The following is a 21882-nucleotide window of genomic DNA, read 5'->3' on the forward strand; positions in this document are numbered from 1 at the left end:
CTCACTTCACTTGTGGGCCCAACCAAATGTGAGCCCAAGATTCCAGAAGATTCTTGCAGTAAGATTACTTGGAACAATGTCCACTGGCACTGCAACACTTGTGGGTCTGCCACTGACTTTTCCCTTTTTCACACTTTGAGAGAAATATAAATCTGTATTTTTAATTCATATTGGGCAGCACTGTGGCGACTGATCTCATGCCAGATAGGCTTTTTTATTAAGGAATCAGAGGTTAAATTGCTGTGGATGTTTTTTATGTAGACTTTTCTTTTTTTTCCCTGTAACTGATGGGCTAGCTAGAATTTTTTAATTTTGTGTTAATTGCACAAAACAAGGAACATATGGTGATGATGTAACCCACGCACCTCCTGGGTGTGGTGTTCTGTCCCATCTAGTGGCACTGAGACCACTTAGAAAGAGAGAGAGAGAGTTAAATGAGTCTGCTGTACAGCCTTAGCTAACAGGAAGCTGGCTTTTAGCTCATGCTGTAGACGCTTATGCACTAAGCTCCAGAGGTCCCCGGTTCAGTCCTCCCTGCTGACGACAGGCGTCTGTTGCAGTTACAATGGTAAGACTAATTAGTGTTTAATAGTAGTAGTAGTCCATATTTATATTGCCGTAATACCTAGATGCCCCAATCAGGACCAAGATTCTACTCTTCCTGGTGTTGTACAAACATGAAGACATGACCCGTCTCCCAAAGAGCTAACAATCTAGGAATGCTAGAGTGCCATAAGCATGTGCAAGATTTTAAAGAACATATGAAATGATAATAATACTTGACACTTGTACCCTTCAAATACTTTAATAAGCATCAGGTAATGCATCCCCATGACAGCCCCAGGAAGTAGGTAAATTTTCTTATGCCTGTTCTACAGATGAGGAAATTGAGATGTTAAAGGCCAGATTGTTCCTAGTCCCAGCCCAAGTGCACAAGGGGAAACAGTACAAGGAGCCTCTGCTCTTCCCAACTTGACTGTAGAGGGATCAGCTACACTGTGACAGGGAACAAAGGCCATGCTCTCTCTTAGTGCTAGTACAGGCTCTAGCTGCCTGAACTGGTATGAGGAGGGAAGCCCATAACGAGGGTCACACCGACATGCGCTGCTTAGAGTAACTTCTCCCAGTGTGCCTGGCTGCAGTGCATCCACTGCACAGCTACTCCCGTTCAACTCAGAGAGCCGAGGGCTCACCCAAGACTACAGAGAAAGTGTCAGAGCAGGGATTGGAACTTGAGTGGTTCTGATTTTTGTGCCTCTATCTGAAGAGAGCAGGTTCATACTCCAATGAATTCACAATCTAATTTAGCCACAGAAATATAGGATACATTGGTCAAATGAGAAAGGAAGCCATGCTGCACTACTGTTGGAAGGCTTCCTGAAGACAGGTGCGTATGGGAATGAGACTGGTTGGTGCACAAGAAGTGGGCTTCAGTTCCAGGTGTAGGCTGTGATATTAAAGAAGGTGCCAAGTGAAGAGTAACGGAAGATGAATAATGATTTATAGTGAGGAGGAAGGCTTGGAGGGACTAGCAGGTTTTGAAAGGAAAGTAGCATGCTTTTCATAACACAAAGACCAAGACAAAGCACATTTACAAAGTGCTACTATGGACTGAAAAGACACTGCTAAGAACAGAGAACATATTAGAATGGAACCTGCCTCAGAGGGCCACCTAGGTTCATTCCCTTAAATTCCTTTTGCGTACCCAAAAATATTGTTTCTCCTATTTTTCTCTGGACAGATGAGAGTAACTGAAACAGGAACAGGAAATACAGTTGGGGATTTCTCAGACTTTCCAGAAAACAAGCTGTTCAATCATAACAGATGAGTCTCCATGTTGAAAGTAATATCTTTTATTGGACCAACTTCTGTTGGTGGAAGGGACAAGCTTTCGAGCTCCACAGAGCTCTTCTTCAGCTCATATTTTGTCTCATTTCCTAGGGCTTACCAATAAATATTCCTCAAAAAGGATCAAGACAACAACTATTGGGGAATATTGCCAACAGTTCTAGGTCATCCATTCAACATAATTTTTACTGAAAGGATTCATTACAGAGGACAAATGCTCTAGTTACTCTGAAAAATACCCAATTTCGGTTAATGTGCTTCTCTTTTATAGACATTCATCTCCCCTTTGAGCAGTTCTCAGCTTAGTGTTTGTCAATAATGTGATCATTAACATAAGACTCAGCAGCTAAACTAGCATTTGGCTCAAAGAAATGAAAACACCTGTCAGATCTTCCTGCAACAAGATGCACCACAGGCTTTCCACTGATTTCTGGAGGCACGCAGCAGCTCTGAACTCAGGCTTGGTCTACACTACCAACTTATGTCAGTATAACTATGTCGCTCAGGGGTGTGGGTATGTCATCCCTGAGTGATGCAGTTATACTGACCTAACTCCCGGTGTAGATAGTGCTATGTTGATGGGAGGGCTTCTCCCGTTGACACAGCTACCGCCTCTCAGGGAGGTGGAGTACCTACGCTGATGGAGAAGCTCTACAGTTGACGTAGGTAGCATCTTCACTAAGCACTACAGAGGTGTGGCTGCCCCAGAACAGCACTATAAGTGTAGATAAGCCTTTAGTTCCGTGAACATCTTTTCTATACCCTCCCATCCACCAGGAGATAACTGCTCTGAAGAGAGATCCCTTGCTTGGTGAACGTAGAATTGGGGAGTTGCTTCTGCCTTGAGTGTATTTTACAACCGCAGCGTTTCTGCCAGTAATCATTCACAGAATATTTAGCATTATCTAGCCCAATTAAATGGGTGTTTGTGTGACACGGACACCTTATCCACTAAAATTGGACTGAGACCACCAATGCTTTTCAAATGAAGCCACTGAGCAGTCATGAGAGACCTAATAACTTTTAATCTATTGAGGTTGGGTTAGAACGATGCAAAACTTTTTACCAATTATCAATTCCATTAGCCATCCAGTCCTCTGCAAATTCTCATTTTAAAACAGTTCAGCTATTTAAACTGGAAGTTTTAAAAGTCCTTGAAATTGATAAATATACAGGTTTTGGCTAAACTATAAAAAGAAAAGTTCATTTCTATATACCCACTAATAAAGTAAGTTAGCTACAGAACATTCCATTCTGCCCTCTGAATCTTCCCTTTGGCTGCAAGTTGTTACGTTATTCTTCATTTCCTATCCTGATCTGCTGGATAGGTTTTTGTGGATGCTCTTAAAACGTGTACAACGTTCCAACACTGAGATGTCTGTACTCGGGCTGATTTTCCATCTGTTTTTGATGGAACATTGGGTTTCTGACTAAATGAAGTATCTCACAAAAGTATCTTCTTTCTGCAGAAAACTTCTATTTTTGTCAAAAAAAACCACCGCCCACACACCTGAAAACTGATTTTTTTTTTCAGTTTCCATCCAAAAAACAAAAAATTCCCATTCAGAAATGCTGCTGTAATGCTTCATGCTCCCATTATTCTCTACGGGCTGGGTCTCCCAGCCAGATCATATGTCTATGGCCAGTGACTCCACTGAGGCACCGTGATAGCTCAGTAAGAGGGAAGACTGTGGTTTTCCATGGGAGACATAATCCAGCCTGGGAGTCTAGCCCATAGAGGAAAGCAGGAGCAGGAAGAGGAAGCACCATGAAAGCATTTCTGAATCTAAATTTTTGGTTTTAAACTGGAAGGTTTTGGCCAAAAATTTTCAACTTTTGATTTTTCACCAAAAACTCCACATTTTCCTTGGAAAATGAGACAAAAGTGATTTTTTTGGGGGTGGGTGAAGAGTGGTTTTTTTGTTTTCTAACTAGATCTAATCTGTACCAGTGGCAGCTGGCATGGTAGAGACAGGCTGTACTAGTAGCAACTGAAGTGACTGCTGCATACAGTGTGTACATGGAATTAAATTAGGATACCCAGTTCTGCATTTGGGTCCCAAAGTGACAATTTGGAACCTAGAATTAGGGATAGTTTAAGAGCCCCAAATGAAGTATCTTATGGTTTGAGTTGAAGGGTACTGTATCTGTCTAAGGGATTATTATTATTAGTGTTGGACAGTAACCTCAAATCTGAACACCTTTGAATTCTGGGGAAAATCTGAACAGGACTTGGATCCAGATTTGAACATGACAGCTGGCTCCTACCTCTGTGCTGGGCCAGACCAAAACCTAGATACATATCCCAGCACCCAAACTATGGAAGAAGTTCCCATTCAAATCTGAACTTCACAGATTTTAATCATCCTCAGGACTGAATAGTTGTGCTTTGAACTTCATCGGTTACATAGGAAAAGAGTCAGGTTATAAAAACTGGCTTTATAATGAAAACACAGACAGGCTATTAACGGCAGTGATGTTACAGGATGCATTAGGGAAAGAAAACCAGGACGCAAGATGGCAGCCAAATATCTAAAAGCACTTTGAGGAGTAGGCTCAATCAGGGTGCTCACAGTCTTACCTTTTTATGGCTTTGTAGCAAATGATGACAACTACAAAGAGGAACACTAGCGTGGTGCAGCATACTGCAATGATTATAACCAGGCCTGGCCACCAGGTTTCTTCAGTGGGGCAAAAGGTAGACTTGGGAGCTGTAAAAGATAATGTGAAAAACATACATGAGTTCCCCTGGATAAGTAGTTTGTAATCAGATAGGCTTCACTCACCCTGAATATAGAACTGCACCAGGACCCGAGACACGTACAAAGAGGTTATTTCACATCTGGGACCAGTTTTCTGAGCAGTAAACTCTACTTGCTGTGTACTGGATGAATACTGCTTGAGAACCACATGGTGCAGCAAGTCATCAAGTGCTGGCCACAGTTCTTTGTGTCGCTCCACCGTCCACCACATAGCATTCAGATACAAGGGGAAAGGCACAGCTCTGCTGCCAGAGAGCAATGTCTTTTCTCTTGGTGATTGCCCATCTACGGCAGGATCAGTTTTAGTTTTACAGAGAAACATCATGCTGATAAGTTCAGGCTTTTAAACAAAATTAGGAAAGGTTTATCTGGGAGAAGTAGCAATACCTACAATCAGGGATGGAGCAGCTATCATATTAACCTTGGATGGAGGATGGTGAATTCGTTTAAAAGAACGCAGGAATTGTATTACAGTTACTAATAGCTTTTGGAGGACTTTACTCAAATTTTTTTTCTACTGTACTGTCACTTTTTTAATACATTTAATTAATATCCATTAATTGATGCAGTGCTTATGAAAATGTAAATTAAAAGAAGAAAAGTGTATTGATTTCCAAGGGCTAGATTGTGCCCGTAGGCACTGCCCACAACAAGGAAAACTGCACCAGGAGTAATCATGGGAGACATTTAACTCAGAGATAAAGCTCTGCGGTACATTCATTTCCCTTGTGGCTGGAGAGGATAGCAACATGAAGGTCTATAGATGGGCTCGGCAGAATTTGATTTTTTTTTTAAATAATTTTGTCAGACATCAATGTTTATTTTTAAGCATTTTTTTTCAATTTTTATCAATGTAAATTTTCACAATGGCACAAAATTGTGGGTTTTAATCATTGTTTCTGATTTTTATCAATTTAAATTGTTCACGGTTGTGGGAAATTATGGGCATGTTAGACAATAACTGTTTAATTATAGTAGATATTGAGATTCATAAAATCAAAGCATTGTGGTCATTAAAACACAAATTGTCAACATCACATGTCAAAATATCCAAGTAAATATCCTTAAAACAAACTCTAAATTCCAAATAGCCTTTTTCTTATTTTTCCAATCTGAAAATTGCAACCATTATCAATGGAAATATTTTTCCGACGGTTGGTGATATGGTGAAATCTGTGTTTACTGACATCTACTGATAAAAGTGTAATCCTTCAAACTATCTATAGGGCAGCAAACTGAAATTAGGATTGGATATTTTTCTAAACGATCTGCTCTAGAAATTATTTTGGGGAAGTTTTATGGCTTGTGCTAGACAGGAGGCCAGACAAGATGTTCACAGTTGTCCTTTCTGGCTTTGGAAGCTATGTATCTATGACATCACCTGTGCCAGCATAGCTGGGACTAGGAAGAGACCAGTGAACTCCTTGCACTTGTGACCTGACCAAGATTATAATTCATGTCTCCATAAATAAATATTAGCAGTGCATCAGTCAATGGGAACATCTAGGTTTCCATTGTTCAGTTAAATAAATAACAAAACGTAGCACCAGACACTTCTTAATGTCTTTTGAACGTGCTGATTTGATCTGGTGCATTTCACTCTCTGAGCCTAATATTATATCAGTCACTGACATTTTACAAATGTGACTCAAACTCTTTCCTCAAAACTGTTGTGATCAGATTCTTTTGCAATGACATGATCTGTAGGACAGGTGGGCACATTCATCCTAAGAGGGCTGCAGAGAGATTCGTAAGAAAGCCACTATGTGTAACAAAGAAATCAAAATGATAAAGTCAGCCTGGAAATCAAAGAAATGGTAAATCAAAGAAATCAAAATAATAAAGTCAGGCTGGTAACTCTACTGGTCAGTTCATCAACTGGTGCCACTGAGGAAGTGCTACCCTTACCACAGACAACAGATCTCCATTAATATTAATGCATAGCATTTTCATCTTCAAAATACTTCACAAACATTAACTGTGAGATAGGTGAATATCATCTCTGTTTAACAGAAGAGAAAACTCAGATTTTTCTCCTCAGTTTAAGTAACTTGAAGAGCCCAGGGTTCCCAGCTCCCAGCCCTGCACTGAGTCTACTATATCATGCATCTTTCAACTTATGTCCTCAGCAGTTGAATTTCTATTTTATTACCATAAATTCTATGGAACTAGTTCTCACTAAGCAGTGAACATGGGAGTTGTTGTGTCATGAGATGGGGTGGAAGTCAGCTTAAAATATTTTAAAACTATTTTTAATATTATTTATTATTTTATTGCACCCCAAAGTGGACTGGGCATTTCAAAGGAGAAATTGCAAGGTCTCAGCCTGAAGGAGCTTACAATCTTAGGGCCCCATTCTGCCACCACTGTGCAGTGCTTGCTGACGTGAGTAGTCCCACAAAACTCAGTAAATGCTACAGAACATGAAAAAGGGGGGCAGGATTTGGCTTTTAGACGTGACATGATGAGTGAGAGTAACAAATAATATGGAGAGGGGATCCAGCAATATGAAAATGTGGTAACAAGGCTTAGCCAAGTGCCCATCCAACACACACATCTTGGTGGTTCCACTCTAGTATTATTAATATATAAAAATACAGAAGATGAGATGAGATAGTGAATATTACTGCCAACACTGTGAATCATCATCTTCATATATTTATCAATGATAAGAACCATAGGAATTGCCATAATGGAGAAGACCGCTGGTTCATCTAGTCAGATTCCCTTTCTATGACAGTGGCCAGCCCCAGATGATTCAGAGCAACATGCAAGAAACCCTGCAGGACATCCACAAAAGAAAGCTTCTTCCTAATCTCTATTAGTTAGAGGTCAATTTATGCCCTGAGGCATGAAAGTTTATATCCCTTCCAAAATTCTTTGGATTTTATTTTTTTAATCCTTACTATTACAATTCTGTTTCTCTTTAGAAATGTCTAGTCCTTTTCTGCTAAGCTCTTGGCCACAATGGTATTGTCTGTCTAGATTAGGTATTTATATGACTCCTGTTACTGTAGCATCTAAGCACCTCACAATCTTTAATGTATTTATCCTCACTACAACCTTGTAAGGTAGAGCAGTACTCTGACCCCCAGTAACTTGCCCAAGATCACACAAAGTCTCTGGTGGAGCAGGGAATTGAATCCAGGTCTCCAGGGTCCAAGACTAGTGTCCTACTCATCATTCCTCAGGCTGTCACAGGCTAACTGCATGTTGTTGTGTGAAAAAGTATTTAATCAGTTTTGAATTTGCCACCTTTCAATTTCATTGAATGTCTCATTCCCTTCTCTTATTATGAGGAAGGCTGAATAGAAATTCCTGATCTACCTTCTCACCTAAGTTTCCTCCAGGCGATCAGACGAGGAGAGGCGCCTCTCCCTCAGCCCCAGTTCTAGCCCTGGAGCTGCGGCAGCCTGAGAGAGGCATCTCTCCCCCGGCCCTGGGCTGCTGCTGCGAGAGACGGCTGGCAGGAGTCTTCTCTCCCTGCTGCAGCCCTGGGGCAGCCTGCACCCCAAACCTCTCATCCCCAGCTCCACCCCAGAGCCCGCACCTCCTCCCGCACCCCAATCCCCTCATTCTTGGCCCCACCCCAGAACCTGCACCCCCAGCCAGAGCCCTCACCCCCCTCACCTCAACCCACTGCCTAGCCCTGAGCCCCCTCCCACACTCCCAACCCCTTGGCCCCACCCCCACCCCACATCACCTGCATATTGGTGCACATAACAAAATTCATTCTGCACATGGATGTAAAAAATGAGAGAGAACATTCATTATTTTGTATCTCTTTATCATGGCGCCCTCTTATTTGTCTCCTTCCTAAGGTAAGCAGTCCCAATCTTTACAGTGTCTCTTCATTACAGAGTTTTTTTCCATGTCTCTAATCATTCTCATTGTTCATTTCTGAATGGCCTTTGCTGTTTGTGCTATATCCTTTTTGAGATGGGGTGAACAGAACTGAACGCAGCATTCCAGATGAGAACATGCTTATTGGTTCATGTAATTACACTGTACTGTTTTCACTATTATTCTGCATCTCATTCCTTATGTGTTTGAGGTTTTTGTTTGAGGAAAGGTCTTCATTGAGCAAAGGTCTTTTTTCTGAGCTGTTACAGTTAGTTTAGAACCCAGTAAGGTATATGATTACTTCAAATTATTGCTACCTAATTCCTACCAGCACTTTCAAATTAATCATAAAAATAAGCAATGGCTATTATTTGAACTCACATATATGTTTTATTTTGTCATTAAAAGAATCAGTGAGCCAGATGCTGTTCTCACACTGGTGCATATGTGAAAAGACTCCGTGGGACTCAGTACAGTCTCTTCACATTTACACCGCTCTAAATGGGAGCTGAATCTGGCCAAATATTAGAGGTAGTCTGAACAAAAACTTGGAGCCAAACACCCTAAAAGTGTGAGAAAGGTGCCTGAGTAGGATCCCATAGGGCACGTTTACACAGTGAGCTGCAGCCCGCAGCAGTGAGTCTCGGAGCCCGGGTCAACAGACTTGGGCTTCCGCTACCACGCTAACAATAGCTGCGAAGATGTTGAGGCTCTGGCTGGAGCTCAGGCACTGAAACCGAGGGAGAGGGGTGAGCTCCAGTCTGAGTTGCAGCACCTACACAGCTATCTTTAGTGCAGCAGCTAGAGCCCCCATGAGCCCAAGTCGGTCCACCTGGACTCTGTGACTTGCTGCCATGGCTTGACACTTTCTGTGTAGACGTACCCATATTGGTCTCACGCTGATGGAACTCCATTAACTACAGGGGAATTTATGGGCCTGATTCTCCTCTCATATCATTTTACATTAAATCAGAATCAGGATCCTAACTTTGTTGGTCCCAAAAGCTCAGGTCCAAAGACCTGAAAGTTTGGAACTGAATCTGGATCTGGACTTTGTGGCTCAGGCTCATCTCTAATTAATATTACACTCAAAATCTCCACAGTATCCTTGATTCTTGAGTGGACAGAGAATCACTTTCAATTATATAAAGTGGCTCAGTCCTATTATCCAGAATTAGCTAAAACACACATTGCTGTAGGTCCTGCCATTCACCAATGCAAAATAAGTCAAGAAACTTGTGATACTCTCCCAAGTTGTATTCAATCATTCTGCACATTGGACCTGATTCTCCTCATAGTCCCAACAGTGTGAATTAGTCATTTGAGTCATACTGGTGTGAAAGGGGAACCAGACCCATCATCTGTGGGTTGGATCATCAGCTGTGAATGACAACTGCCTTAGTCATTCAAACCACAAATCATCAGTTGGAAAGTGCCCACCCAGCACTCTGGGGTGGGGTGGGGTGCTGCATGCTGCGCACCTGGCACTCTGGGGTTGCGGGAGGGGGGTGTGTGCACCGCCCGCTCAGGGCTGTGAGGCTGGAGGCGCTCAGGCAGCCCAGGTTTGGGGGAGGGGGACCTCTGGGCTTCGGCGGGGGAGGGAAGAAGGAGGGGAGGGGCCTCAGGTGGAAGTGGCGGGCTGGGCCGGGGACTAGCCTCCCCGGGCCCGTGGTTCGCCCAGGGGTACAGGCAAACAAGTTGTGTTTCAATATAGTCAATTGTAAAGTCACACATCTAGGAACAAAGAATGTAAGTCATACCTACAGGATGGTGGGCTCTACCTTGGGAAGCAGTGACTACAAGAAGGATGTGGAAAAATTGGAAAACGTCCAGCGGAGGGCAACAAAAATGATTAGGGGACTGGAACACATGACTTATGAGGAGAGGCTGAGGGAACTGGGATTGTTTAGTCTGTGGAAGAGAAGAATGAGGGGGGATTTGATAGCTGCTTTCAACTACCTGAAAGGGGGTTCCAAAGAGGATGGATCTAGACTGTTCTCAGTGGTAGCAGATGACAGAACAAGGAGTAATGGTCTCAAGTTGCATTGGGGGAGGTTTAGGTTGGATATTAGGAAAACCTTTTTCACTAGGAGGGTGGTGAAACACTGGAATGCATTACCTAGGGAGGTGGTGAAATCTCCTTCCTTAGAAGTTTTTAAGGTCAGGCTTGACAAAGTCCTGGCTGAGATGATTTAGTTGGGGATTGGTCCTGCTTTGAGCAGGGGGTTGGACTAGATGACCTCCTGAGGTCCCTTCCAACCCTGATATTCTATGATTCTACGATTCTATGACTCTTGACTTGGGGGTCATGATGGATAATCATCTGAACATGAGATCCCAGTGCAAAGCTGTGGCTAAAAGGGTTAACATGATCCCTAGATGGATATACAGGAATATCGAATAGGAGTAGGGAGGTTATATTACCTCTGTATCTGGCACGGATGTAATGGCTACTGGAATACTATGTCCAGTTGCGTGACCACAATTCAAGAAAGATATTGAAAACTTAGAGAGGGTTCAGAGAAGAGTCTTGAGAATTATTAAAGGATTAGAAAACATGCCTTATAGGGAGAGATTCAAGGAATTCCATCTGTTTAGCTTAACAAAGAGAAGATTAAGGAGTAATTTGATCACAGTCTGATCAAAGTACCTACATTGGAACAAGACATTTTTAAGAGGACTTGTCCAATTTAGCAGATGAAGGTATAATAAAATCCAGTGGGTGGAAGGTGAAGCTAGATGAACTCAGACTAGAAATAAAACAGAAATGTTTAACAGTGAGGGTAATTAACCTTTGGAACAACTTGCCATGGCTTCTCCATCACTGGAAATTTTTAAACCAAGATTGGGTGTTCTTCTAAAATATATGCTTTAGTTCAACCATAGCTATTGGACTTAAAGCAGGAATTAATTCAATGAAGTCCTGTGGCCTGTGGTCACACTAGCTCAAGGGTGGGCAAACTTTTTGGCCCGAGAGCCATATCTGGGTATGGAAATGGTATGGTGGGCCATGAATGCTCATGAAATTGGGGTTTGGGGGGGCGGGAGGGCTCCAGCTGGGGGGGCAGCCTCCGGGGTGGGCCTGGGGATGAGGGTTTGGGGGTGCAGGAGGGTGCTCCGGGCTGGGACCGAAGGGTTCGGGGGGGGGGAATCAGGGCTGGGGCAGGGGGTTGGGGCATGGGAGGGGGTCAGGCTCCAGGTGGCACTTATCTTAAGCAGCTCCCAGAAACAGTGGCATGTGCCCCCCTCCAGCTCCTACATGGAGGTGCGGCCAGGCGGGTCTGCGCACTGCCCTGTCCGTAGGCACCACCCCTGCGGTTCCCAGCCAATGGGAGCTGTGGAGGGCGGCGCTTGGGGTGGGGGCAGCGTGTAGAGCCCCCTGGCTGCCCCTATGCATAGGAGCCGGAGGAGGCGATGTGCTGCTGCTTCCGGGAGCCACGCGGAGTGGGGCAAGACCCCGACCCAACTCGCCGGCTGGAGCGGGGCCAACCCCAGACTCTGCTTCCTGGTGGGAGCTTGAGAGCCAGATTAAAATGTCTGGAGGGCCGGATGTGGCCCTTGGGCCATAGTTTGCCAACCTCTTCACTAGATGATAACAAAGGTCCCTTATGGCTTTAAAATCTATGAATCTATGAAATACAAAGTATTATTAGGTTTATTCTTCATGGGCCAAATTCTGTTCTCAGTTACAGCAGCATAAATCCAAAGTAAACGCACTGACTCAGTGGTATTACCTCAGATTTACACTGGTGTAACTGGATCGGGCCTTATGAAAACAAGCTTATAAAAATAAGTACAATTAGATCAAAGGAACTGTGCAAAATAGTTCACTGTCAGAAAAAGCACACACAAGTTCTTTGCTTGACCAAATTATCCTTGCAACTCCTTTTGTAGATCACTGCAAGGAAACGTTCCAAGACTCAGGTCCAGTTCTAATTTTATACTCCCAGCCGGTAAGTATTTGTATTCATTTGGCTGCCACCAAAAATTAACACACCATGGAAGAATAACCCAGCTACAAAATGTTAGTATGAATGGTCAGTCTCAAACTCTTCTGTGATTATTAGAAGTTGCAGGTTGTCTTTGGAAAGGAAATTTCCACAGAATCACCATGAAGTTTCAATTTTTACTTAACAAACCTCAGAGTTGATTTATGACCTCCTCAAATCCTTCCTAAACAGCTAGGAGCAGAAAGTCCCACCACAGCATTGGAACAGTTTGTAGACGTGTCTTCTGGGTCAGAGTAAAGTCATTGTGTATGAGGTAAATTGTCACATGCCAATACTGTCCCTAATGGAATGTAGGTAGTTGTGAGGCTAACGGAATATTTATAAAAATTACCCTGACTGGTCATTACTATGCTTTATAATGCTTAGGTTTTGTAACTCTAATGCTCCTGTTATTTGTTTTGCATGAGGGTTATACTGTATTCACTGTTACAACACTGACTGTAAGCTAATTATGTTTGAGTGTGGGAATGTGCACTAAATGTGAATGTAATGTAATCAAACTTTAAGGAGGGAAGGAATACTATGTTCCCTGCAATGCAGAGGAGTACATGACTTTGAAGCTGTGCTCCATTCCAGGACTGCACAACTGTCATCAGTCTACTCATATACAAGACGAATGGAGGCAGTCACAGAATCAGAACACTGCTTATTCTCTGCCTGTCCGTTCTATTGCTCATGTTCTGAGGACACACCTATCCCAATAAAACAAAAGATGGGTCTGATCCTGAAAACAGATCCACATACCCAAACATCATGCCCACACAGAGTCCCATGAGATGCTCTCAGGACTACAGGTGTGCGCATATGGATCTTTTTACAGGATCAGACCCAAACAACTGGCAGGTGTGCACTGACATGATGTATAAAGGATGAATGTAGCCTCTTTTACCTCTTTACAACAAAAATGACTCCATGCCTTAAAGAGGAAGAATGCTTTCAGTGTAAATCAGAACTGATTGTTGTTTTAGTCTTGCTTTTATTTTGCTCTTACAGAAAAGTCAAGAGTGCTAGAATAGTCATCTCTAAGGAACATTTGCATATTTTTAGCAGTGTACATTCACTGTGGGCTGAATCATGCAGTCTTTATGCCTGCAGAACTTCTATTGCCTGAGTAAGGATGGCCAGGTTTGGTCATATGCTTTTAATTAATATGCTTTGAATTATACGGTGTATATTTTGTTTAAAAGGCACTTTCATTTGCCTCTAAGGAACTGGAACATTTTCTTAGGCAGGTTGGAACTGAAAGGACCTGGTGTGGGATGATTTAGTTGGGGATTGGTCCTGCTTTGAGCAGGGGGTTGGACTAGATGACCTCCTGAGGTCCCTTCCAACCCTGATATTCTATGATATTCTATGATTCTATGATTTCCCCATTGCCAATATAGAGCAGGGGTTTGAAATCCCTTGTTGGTTTTTCTGCCATATTGCCAAATAGCCTTGGTCAATTCACATAATCTGTCTGTTCCTTGGTATCCCTGTCTGTGAAGTGGGGATAAACAGTACCTTACAACAGGGATTGTCTGAATGTGATGGACTGAAGGTCAGATAACTGATGAATGCGATAACTGAGGGAGTTTTAAATATGATTGACAGATCCTGACGTGTCAGAATCTGTGGGCCCAAGTCAAATCACAGGGATGTTAGGAGAAGTGATGTACAGAAAGGTGGATTTTGAACACTGAAATTCGGGACTGTTCTGAGTGTGGGGGGGAAGGGAGTTGGTTCATCTCATGAGAGTGAAACGGAACAACTGTGAAAGTGGAATCCTGGTTTGAATTCAGAACGCCCTTTCCCAACCTAAAATTTGGGGAGGGGAAGGGAGTTTGTGTCCTTAGATTTAGCTCTGGCTCGTCATACCCCCCTCTTGTATTCACTTACTCCACAGGGGGTTCGAACTAAAGATATGACAGAGCCACAACATTTAGATCTGATGTTTGGGGAAGTTTAAGAGGTCAGGGACAAAGGGTCCAGGGTTCTAGTTTAGACTTCTCTCTAATTGTGAGGGTTATTTATACAGCACAACTTCGATTCTGACAAAATGAGCCATAGGAGTGCAAAATAACATGTATAAATACATAGACACCAACAACAATACCTGTCCCTTGAAATACAATGATGAGTTTAGCCCATACTGTACATGGTCAAAGCCTTAAACTCTGTATCATCTTGACCTCAGATTTACTAATGGATATGCATTGTGGTTCCATCACTAATGCAGCTCTCTACATAATTTACAAAATATTGGCAGGCTGACACTGCTGCTCAGTAAGAACAATTTAGAATCCTAGTGAGTGTCCGTATCTTCTCAAGGCTGAATTAGTCATTTTTTTACTTTGTGTATCTTCTGATCATATTAGCTCAAGGATTCTGTTTATCTAGAATGTCACAATTCATATCTTTACAGGTGTGCCAGGCTGGCTCAGTGAATCAGTCTCTCTCTAAACTCCTTACACTGGCTTCCTATAAAGTTTAGTCTTGAACAGGCTGGAAGAACTTCCACTGACTTTCAGATCCTTGAATAGACATAGGCCAGCATATATAAATGATGCCTTCTCATCATACACTCTTATGTACTCAGTAAAACTACGGTCAATTGGTTATTTAATCTGACCAGATTATAATCTCATGACAGTGGATGCCATAGTTCTCTGTTAAATTGCTCTTTGTTGCACTTTTCTGTTAATTTGCACTTCCTATTACCTTTCAAAATGTTCAAGCCATGCTGACATTTAAAACTAGTTTAAAGGAACAACATTTGCTAATGTTTATACCTGTTTAATTGCTGATCATTTTATAGGGTTGCACTCTTAACCAGCTGATTGGGTGGTCCCATTTGTATATGTGCAGCAGACTGCACCAACCAAGTGGGTGCACACCATTTTGCATGTGGGCAAATCCCACATATCTGCATACAAATTGTTCATTTGTCTACCCAGCTGTCCTGCTGGCAGAGATATGAAAGTTGCATACACAAAACTGGTCTCATGAAATCAGAAACCAGAGCAGAAAATGTCAGCCTTAGTGTTTATCCTATGGTTTCCTGACACACTTTCCAAATTTCTGCTCCCAGTTTGTTTGTTTTTAGCTGCACTGCACATCTGCTGTAATTCCGTTTATGTGAATGGGATTACTTTGATGTATGCTGGTGTGGATGAATACCGAACTTGCCTTGGTGGTGTTATATTTAATAAAACTGGGGTGAGATCAGGATTAAATTGTAAGAGCCTGAACCATGGAGTGCAATGGAAAGACTCCCATTGATTTAAGTGGGCTCTGGGATCTAGGTCCTATCAATGTAATTTGTTGATGTAAGAAAGCACAAAAGAGAAGGAGAACTCCCCTGGGTAAGTGTTTCAAAGTCATTCAAATTCTGCTGTTAAAAAAGCTGAATTCAGGACCAAGTCCGATTCTCATTTATACTTACGGTATAAAGTGATACAGAGGCACTGTTTCCAGAGGCAACACATGGGGCGGGCATGCAGGGTCACGTGGCTGCCCAGATTTCTGCCAGGGTTTGCCGGCTGGGCTCCCTCCCTATGTGGCAGCTCCTGGAGCTGGCAGGCTGCACGCTGTGGTGGTGGGGAGAGGCAGCAGCAAACAGCTGGGAGCTGCAGGGAGGGGCTACTGAGGGTAAGGGGAAGGGCATTCCTGGGGTGTGTGACTCAAGCTGTTGTGGGGGGGGGGGAGAGGGGCTTTAAATCATGCCCCACCACTATCAGCAGGTACCAGTCATCTCTGGCTGCTGCTCCAGTGCAGCTGTGCTGCAGTAGCGCTTCCCTGTAGACACTCCCTATGCCAACGGGAGGGGTTCTCCTGTCGGTGTTGATAATCTACCTCCCTGAGAGGTGGTAGCTAGCACTGTCTACATTGTGGTTAGGTTGGTATAGCTATGTCTCTCACTCCCCTGAGAGAAGTAGTTATACTGATGTAAATTCCTAGTGTCGACCAGGCCTTAGACTGCTGCATACCACTCGAGCAGTATAAAATAGCCTTAAGTAGGCCTAGGTAAATTAGCCTAGGTATAAATGAGAGTTAGGCCCCGAGTGTCTAAGAATAAAAGGCCTGATCCTCAGCTGGTGTAAACTGGCATAGCTCCATGAAGCCATACTGACTTATATCAGCTGAGGATCAGGCCCAGAATATTTCATATTTCCATATGTGGTGTATAAACATTTGCAGAACTGGTTCCAAGGTGCAAAGTTCAGCTCTGGATCTAAACCTGAACTTCCTCTAAGTTCTGGGCTGTTCAGATTCAGGTTTTTTATTTGGGTTTATTTAACCTCTTGTAATAATGGCAATGTTATAACATGTTCTGTGACTCAATATTAGCTCAAGAGTCCTTGAGTTGTTTATTGTATTTTGTTATATGGAAACATTTAGAAATGTGGTTGGAAAGTTCATGTAAGAAGAACATGTAGTATGTATCCAAATTTGCTGTTACAGAGAAAGTCAGCCAACATGGGGGAAAAAAAAGTTTCACAAAGTGCACTGGAATGAAATTTGTTGCAAATATAGATCTTCAAGTGTTACTTTTTAAAATAATGTGTGACAGCAGGAATATTACCCATGTTTTGCTTTGGAACCCATGAGCCTAAACTGTTTAGTTCATAAAATCTCACATTCCTTTCAAAGAAGGATTATACTGGGCTAAATCAAAGCTCAAGTAAACATTCACTTCCAAACCGAAAGCAGGCCATGGAAAACAATGCTAAAACTTTTCAAAATATACATATATATCTATATGTTTTAAGGCTAACCTCCTCCAAACACACACAAACAGAGTGGACTCCATTGTTCCTTCAACAAACAAATAAAAAGCCTATTAATCTTAGAGTTAAGTGTGCTCATTGAGGGGAACACCCCCCCCGCCCCCCCCGTTGTGTGTGTGTGTATCAAACTACTGTCAATAGTTTTGTAGCTTCTGTGCCATTGTGAATGACTCCAGAGGATTTAGTAAGGTTTTGTCCTACCTACAGTATATTTGAGAGGTACTTTCTCTTTCTCCTTTTTTTAATTTTTCTTTTCTTGCCAAAAGTGTTTTTATGTGGGCTGAAAAGTTGAAGAAAAATATTTCAAATATAAGCATTTAAATATACGTTTAAGATTATCCATTTTTAAGATACGAGTAATAAAATATTAATGGTTGTGCTTCAGTGTCTCTCTGGCAGGTCCAGGATGTCACCTCATCAACTTCGCTTCACAGTTCTTTCCCCCTTAGAATTCATCAGGCGACACTTGATCTGCCGAGAGAGACATGCAGAATCACCTCAGACTGAATACTAAAGGTGATGCTGATAATGGCACAAAGTTCTCAGCCAGGTTTGTTAGATTCCAATCCTCTTCACAGCCTGGCAGGTGACTGCCCTTGGATACAACTTGCAAATGGCAATAATAACCCACAGTATTTCTCTTCAAACCATTTTGAAAACACTGGCTAATTAATCCTAATGATATCAGTATGAGGCAGATAGTATCAATCCCCATTTTACATATGGGGAAACTGAGGGAAGAGATATTTAAATGACAAGTCCGAGTTCAAAAGGGGAGTGAGTGGAAGTCAGGACTATGGGGTGTCAAGAGTCAGGATTAGATCTCTTCTGTTCCTAGTGTTCAGCTTACTGTTCTCACTCTAAGAAACAGAATCATCGCAAAAGACAGCTCTGAATACTACAATAATATTAAGGGATGCCTCAAGGTCAATGGGCTCAATAAAATATGAAATTTTTGAAAGACCTTTGACTGCAAGAGAATCTGCTCCCCTGAATCAAATGATAAAATATCCCCAATACAGAGAGATGGGCAAGTTGTGCAGACAAAAGGCAGAATTCAAACAAAAAGCCATTCTTGAGTGTCTGTCATTATTAACACGAAGGACTGATTTGATGTGCCTGGCACAGGAATATAAAGTAGGTTTGGATGTAAGGGTGAATAAAAGACAATAAAATAAAAGTCCACACCAGACAGGTTCATATCCACTGAACCATGTCCAAACATCATGGCAAGGATTTCGTGAATCCTCAACATCATAGTGTCATAACTCTGCTCCACTTGAGCCCACTCCCCAAGATTATATGATCAAGAACGTAGCAGTTGGGGAAGCAGCCAGCCCAGAGGAATCCTGCAAACCAGAAATATCACCATGCCATCAACATCCTGCCAGCTGTGCTCATCTCTGGGGTATGGATGCTACTGGGTGAGCTTAGCAACAAACAGGTTCAGATAAAATAAGAAGCAAACTAAACTTGTCCCAAAATTAGAACCCAACCAAAGCCAAACTTTTGTGAGATTCAAAAAAGTTCATTTTTCTTTCTTAATCACACACCTCTGAACTTTCTGTAGATTTGGACTGAAGCCAAATCAGAAATCCCATGAGATGGACTATTCATACTATATATCCAACCCAACCATAGCCAGGAAGTAGCGGCAAGTTCACCAGAAAGTCTGCCCTGGTGAGATTTACAGCCTGATTTCTTGACCAGGAAATGTCCTGGTAATGCTTGTTTAAATACAACCGGTGGGAATTTGCAGGAGATACTTCTGTTTGTTACACTGTGCTTAGAGTTGCCACTTTTCTAATTGCTGGTAACTGGACGCCCAATGCTCTGCCCTTTCCCCGCCTCTTCCCCCAAGGGCCTTGCCCCTGTCCCATCTCTTTCCGTAAGGCCCCCGCTCCACCTTTTCCCTTGAGGCTCTCCCACTCCTCTGCCTCTTCCCCCAGTCCCTGCCCCATTCTGCACCTCTTCCCCCAAGGCCCCACCCATGTCGCTCGCTCCTCTCCCCCCTTCCCTGTTGCTTGCTGGACTGCCTCAAGGAGGCTGCTTGCAGGTAGGAGGCATCCCTGGATGAGCAGGGGCCGGCGTGGGTTAGTGACCCGGTGCCTCCACCCACCCAGCGGTAACCAGACTTTTGGTCTGGGTGCCATTTAGGGTTGCCAGGTCCCCTTTTAGACTGGACTTTCTGGTAAAAAACAGGCACTTGGCAACCCTAAATGGCACCCGGACACAGAAGCCAAAAACGAGACTGTCTGGGTAAAACCCTGATGGGTGGCAACCCTAACTGTGCTGTAGATACCTTTATACCCTGCAAGTGCCGCTACTGTTTTAAAGGGATACTGCAATCACTAAGCAGTGGGATCTTCTGCTGTAATGAAAACATGTATGGGATGATGCTTGAGAAAGTCCTATCCCCAGACTTTGAACTGTAGATGTTTTTCTACATGGTCCGTTTTCCCTTTTTTCTTTTTCTTTTATTTTTCCTTTCTAAAAGTATGTTCAGGCGAGGAACATGCTTGGAGCTTGCAAGCGGGGTCTGAAAGGAGTGGTTCTGCAGGAGTATTGCAAACAGCAAGGAAGGGGGTGAATGGTTCAGCATAAGATTGGAAGAAGTGGGACTGTAAGTGTTGGGTGAAGAGTGGCAGATGCATGTAGTAGCTGGAATGTGGGTAGTGCAGACATGGAAACTAGTAAAAACTGTATTCTAGAGGTTGACGAATCCCAAAGATGTTTGGGTTCACGTTTAACCACAAATTTCAGTAAACCCTCATTATGCTGTGATATATGGTTAGCTCTTGTATAGCACTTTTCATCTGTAGATCTGAAAGCCCTCTACAAACGAAGGTTAAGGATTATTAGCCCCATTTTACAGAGGAGATAACTGAGGCACAGAGAAGTGACTGACTTGCCCAAAGTCATACAGCAGGTTAGAAGCAAAACAAGGAAACAGATCCAATGTCTTCTGACTCACAGCCAGTGTCCTATATTCTGAACATCGCTGCATCCCCTTGTCATTGAGATGCAAACATTGTATTTATCCATAATTACATTACAGGAGTGGAGGCAGAAAACTTCTACTGACCTGGGGCTTAGATGCCAGGTTTCTGATCCAAATAGGGACTCTGATACCATGACAGTGATCACAGTATAAATGCCTAGACCAGACAGAAAGAAATAATGTGTTGTCTTGCCTTGTGCAGGGTGGGTCTGGTGCTAGGCAATTATGGTGACTATTTAATCTGGTTTAGAATTACTGGAGAGTAAGAGTTTTATTTCAGTTCAGATTATTTTTTGTCCTTAACTTTAGCCCCCAAGTTTGAAAATGCAAATTTTAATCTCTCTTTACTTAGGCAGCATGGCCTAGTACTGGACTCAAGTTACCTGGGTTCTATTTCCAGTCCTGCCTCTCTGTGTCTCAGTTTCCCCATCTGTAAAATGGAGATAATGATACTTATCTCTGCTGTAGAGTGCTTTGAGAGCTACTGATCAAAGGTACGATAGACAAGGTAGGTATTGTTATTATTTTCCTCATTTGTAAAATGAGGATAAATGATGTTCACCCCATTGTGTAAGTGTTTTCTATTGATCTATGTACCTGCCTCGGTTAAGTATTATTACTCTTAATAAACTCTTTTTTCCTTATTTTTCTGACTTTTCTGGCACTTAACTATTAGGTAAACACAACAGTTGGGTAACAGTATTAATGCAGAAGAACAGTTACACACTGCTGACCCAGGGACAGTCATTCTCAGTGCTTTGGAACAGTAAAGCAGCTGAGATGTAGTACATGAGGTAGCACATACAGTGCCATCCACTTCATTGCACGCATACACATTCTGACATTTAAATGGCAAGTCACATACTAGGAAAATGCATATACCCCTCTTCACTACTGAGAATCAATGGATGGTATTATCCTGTGAGCCCATCAGACTATGGGCATTGTTCATGCCACAGAAGTGAGAAGAGCATACTGAAAAAGAGCCATTAAGACACAAGACCTTCTAACTAAGCATGCTATTGTAATTTTGTCTCTTTGCTTCCTAAAAATGTATTAAACATGTTACCAGAAGTCACTATTCAGCAAACAGTTGCATTTCTATATTTTCCCAGTTCTATTTTTGTCAGCACAAGTCCCCTAGGCAGGATCTAAAAATAAACACAACGATACATGGAGGTGCACTCACAATTTTTTAAAGGATAAATTTAATGCATGTGAAAGGTGCCAGACTGACAGCCTGGGAGGCTGATCCTCATTGTTCACAGAACCAGTAGTGCCTGGGTAGCTGTAGTTCAAGATTCCCTACGTTGTCCTGACAGTGCACCCCAGCTCTGCCTGGGGATCACCTCTGTGAGAGGATAGTTCAATCTCCCTGCTATTTCAGTCCTTGGCCTCTCTGGTGAGACTAACAAGGGTAAAAATTAGTGCTAGCTGTTTTGGTGGTTTCCACGGCATGCCGCCTGCTCACTGTGAATTGAACTGAGACCTCACACAACTCATTATAGACAGGAACAATTTTAAGACAGGAAGTGGCTTTTTAGAAGTAGGCTTACGGATACAAATCAATTGTGTGGAGACATATTTTTAGACTGCAGGTAAGCTCCTTGGGGAAGGGTCTCTGCCTTCTGCACAGCACTAGACACAGT

General features: G+C 42.7%; 1 protein-coding gene across 2 annotated transcripts in view; it reads right to left on the bottom strand.

Annotated features, from left to right (window-relative positions):
- The window catches only part of PRIMA1 (proline rich membrane anchor 1), an 85067-nt gene that overhangs the window by 25884 nt on the left and 37301 nt on the right, over positions 1–21882 (bottom strand). For both annotated transcript variants that reach the window (XM_043549403.1, XM_007063450.3), the window contains one exon: positions 4430–4559. In XM_043549403.1, coding sequence (XP_043405338.1) covers positions 4430–4559 — 130 coding nt within the window. The remainder of the gene's footprint in view (positions 1–4429; positions 4560–21882) is intronic.

The sequence above is a fragment of the Chelonia mydas genome, chromosome 6 (assembly GCF_015237465.2).
Source record: "Chelonia mydas isolate rCheMyd1 chromosome 6, rCheMyd1.pri.v2, whole genome shotgun sequence".
NCBI lineage: Eukaryota > Metazoa > Chordata > Testudines > Cheloniidae > Chelonia > Chelonia mydas.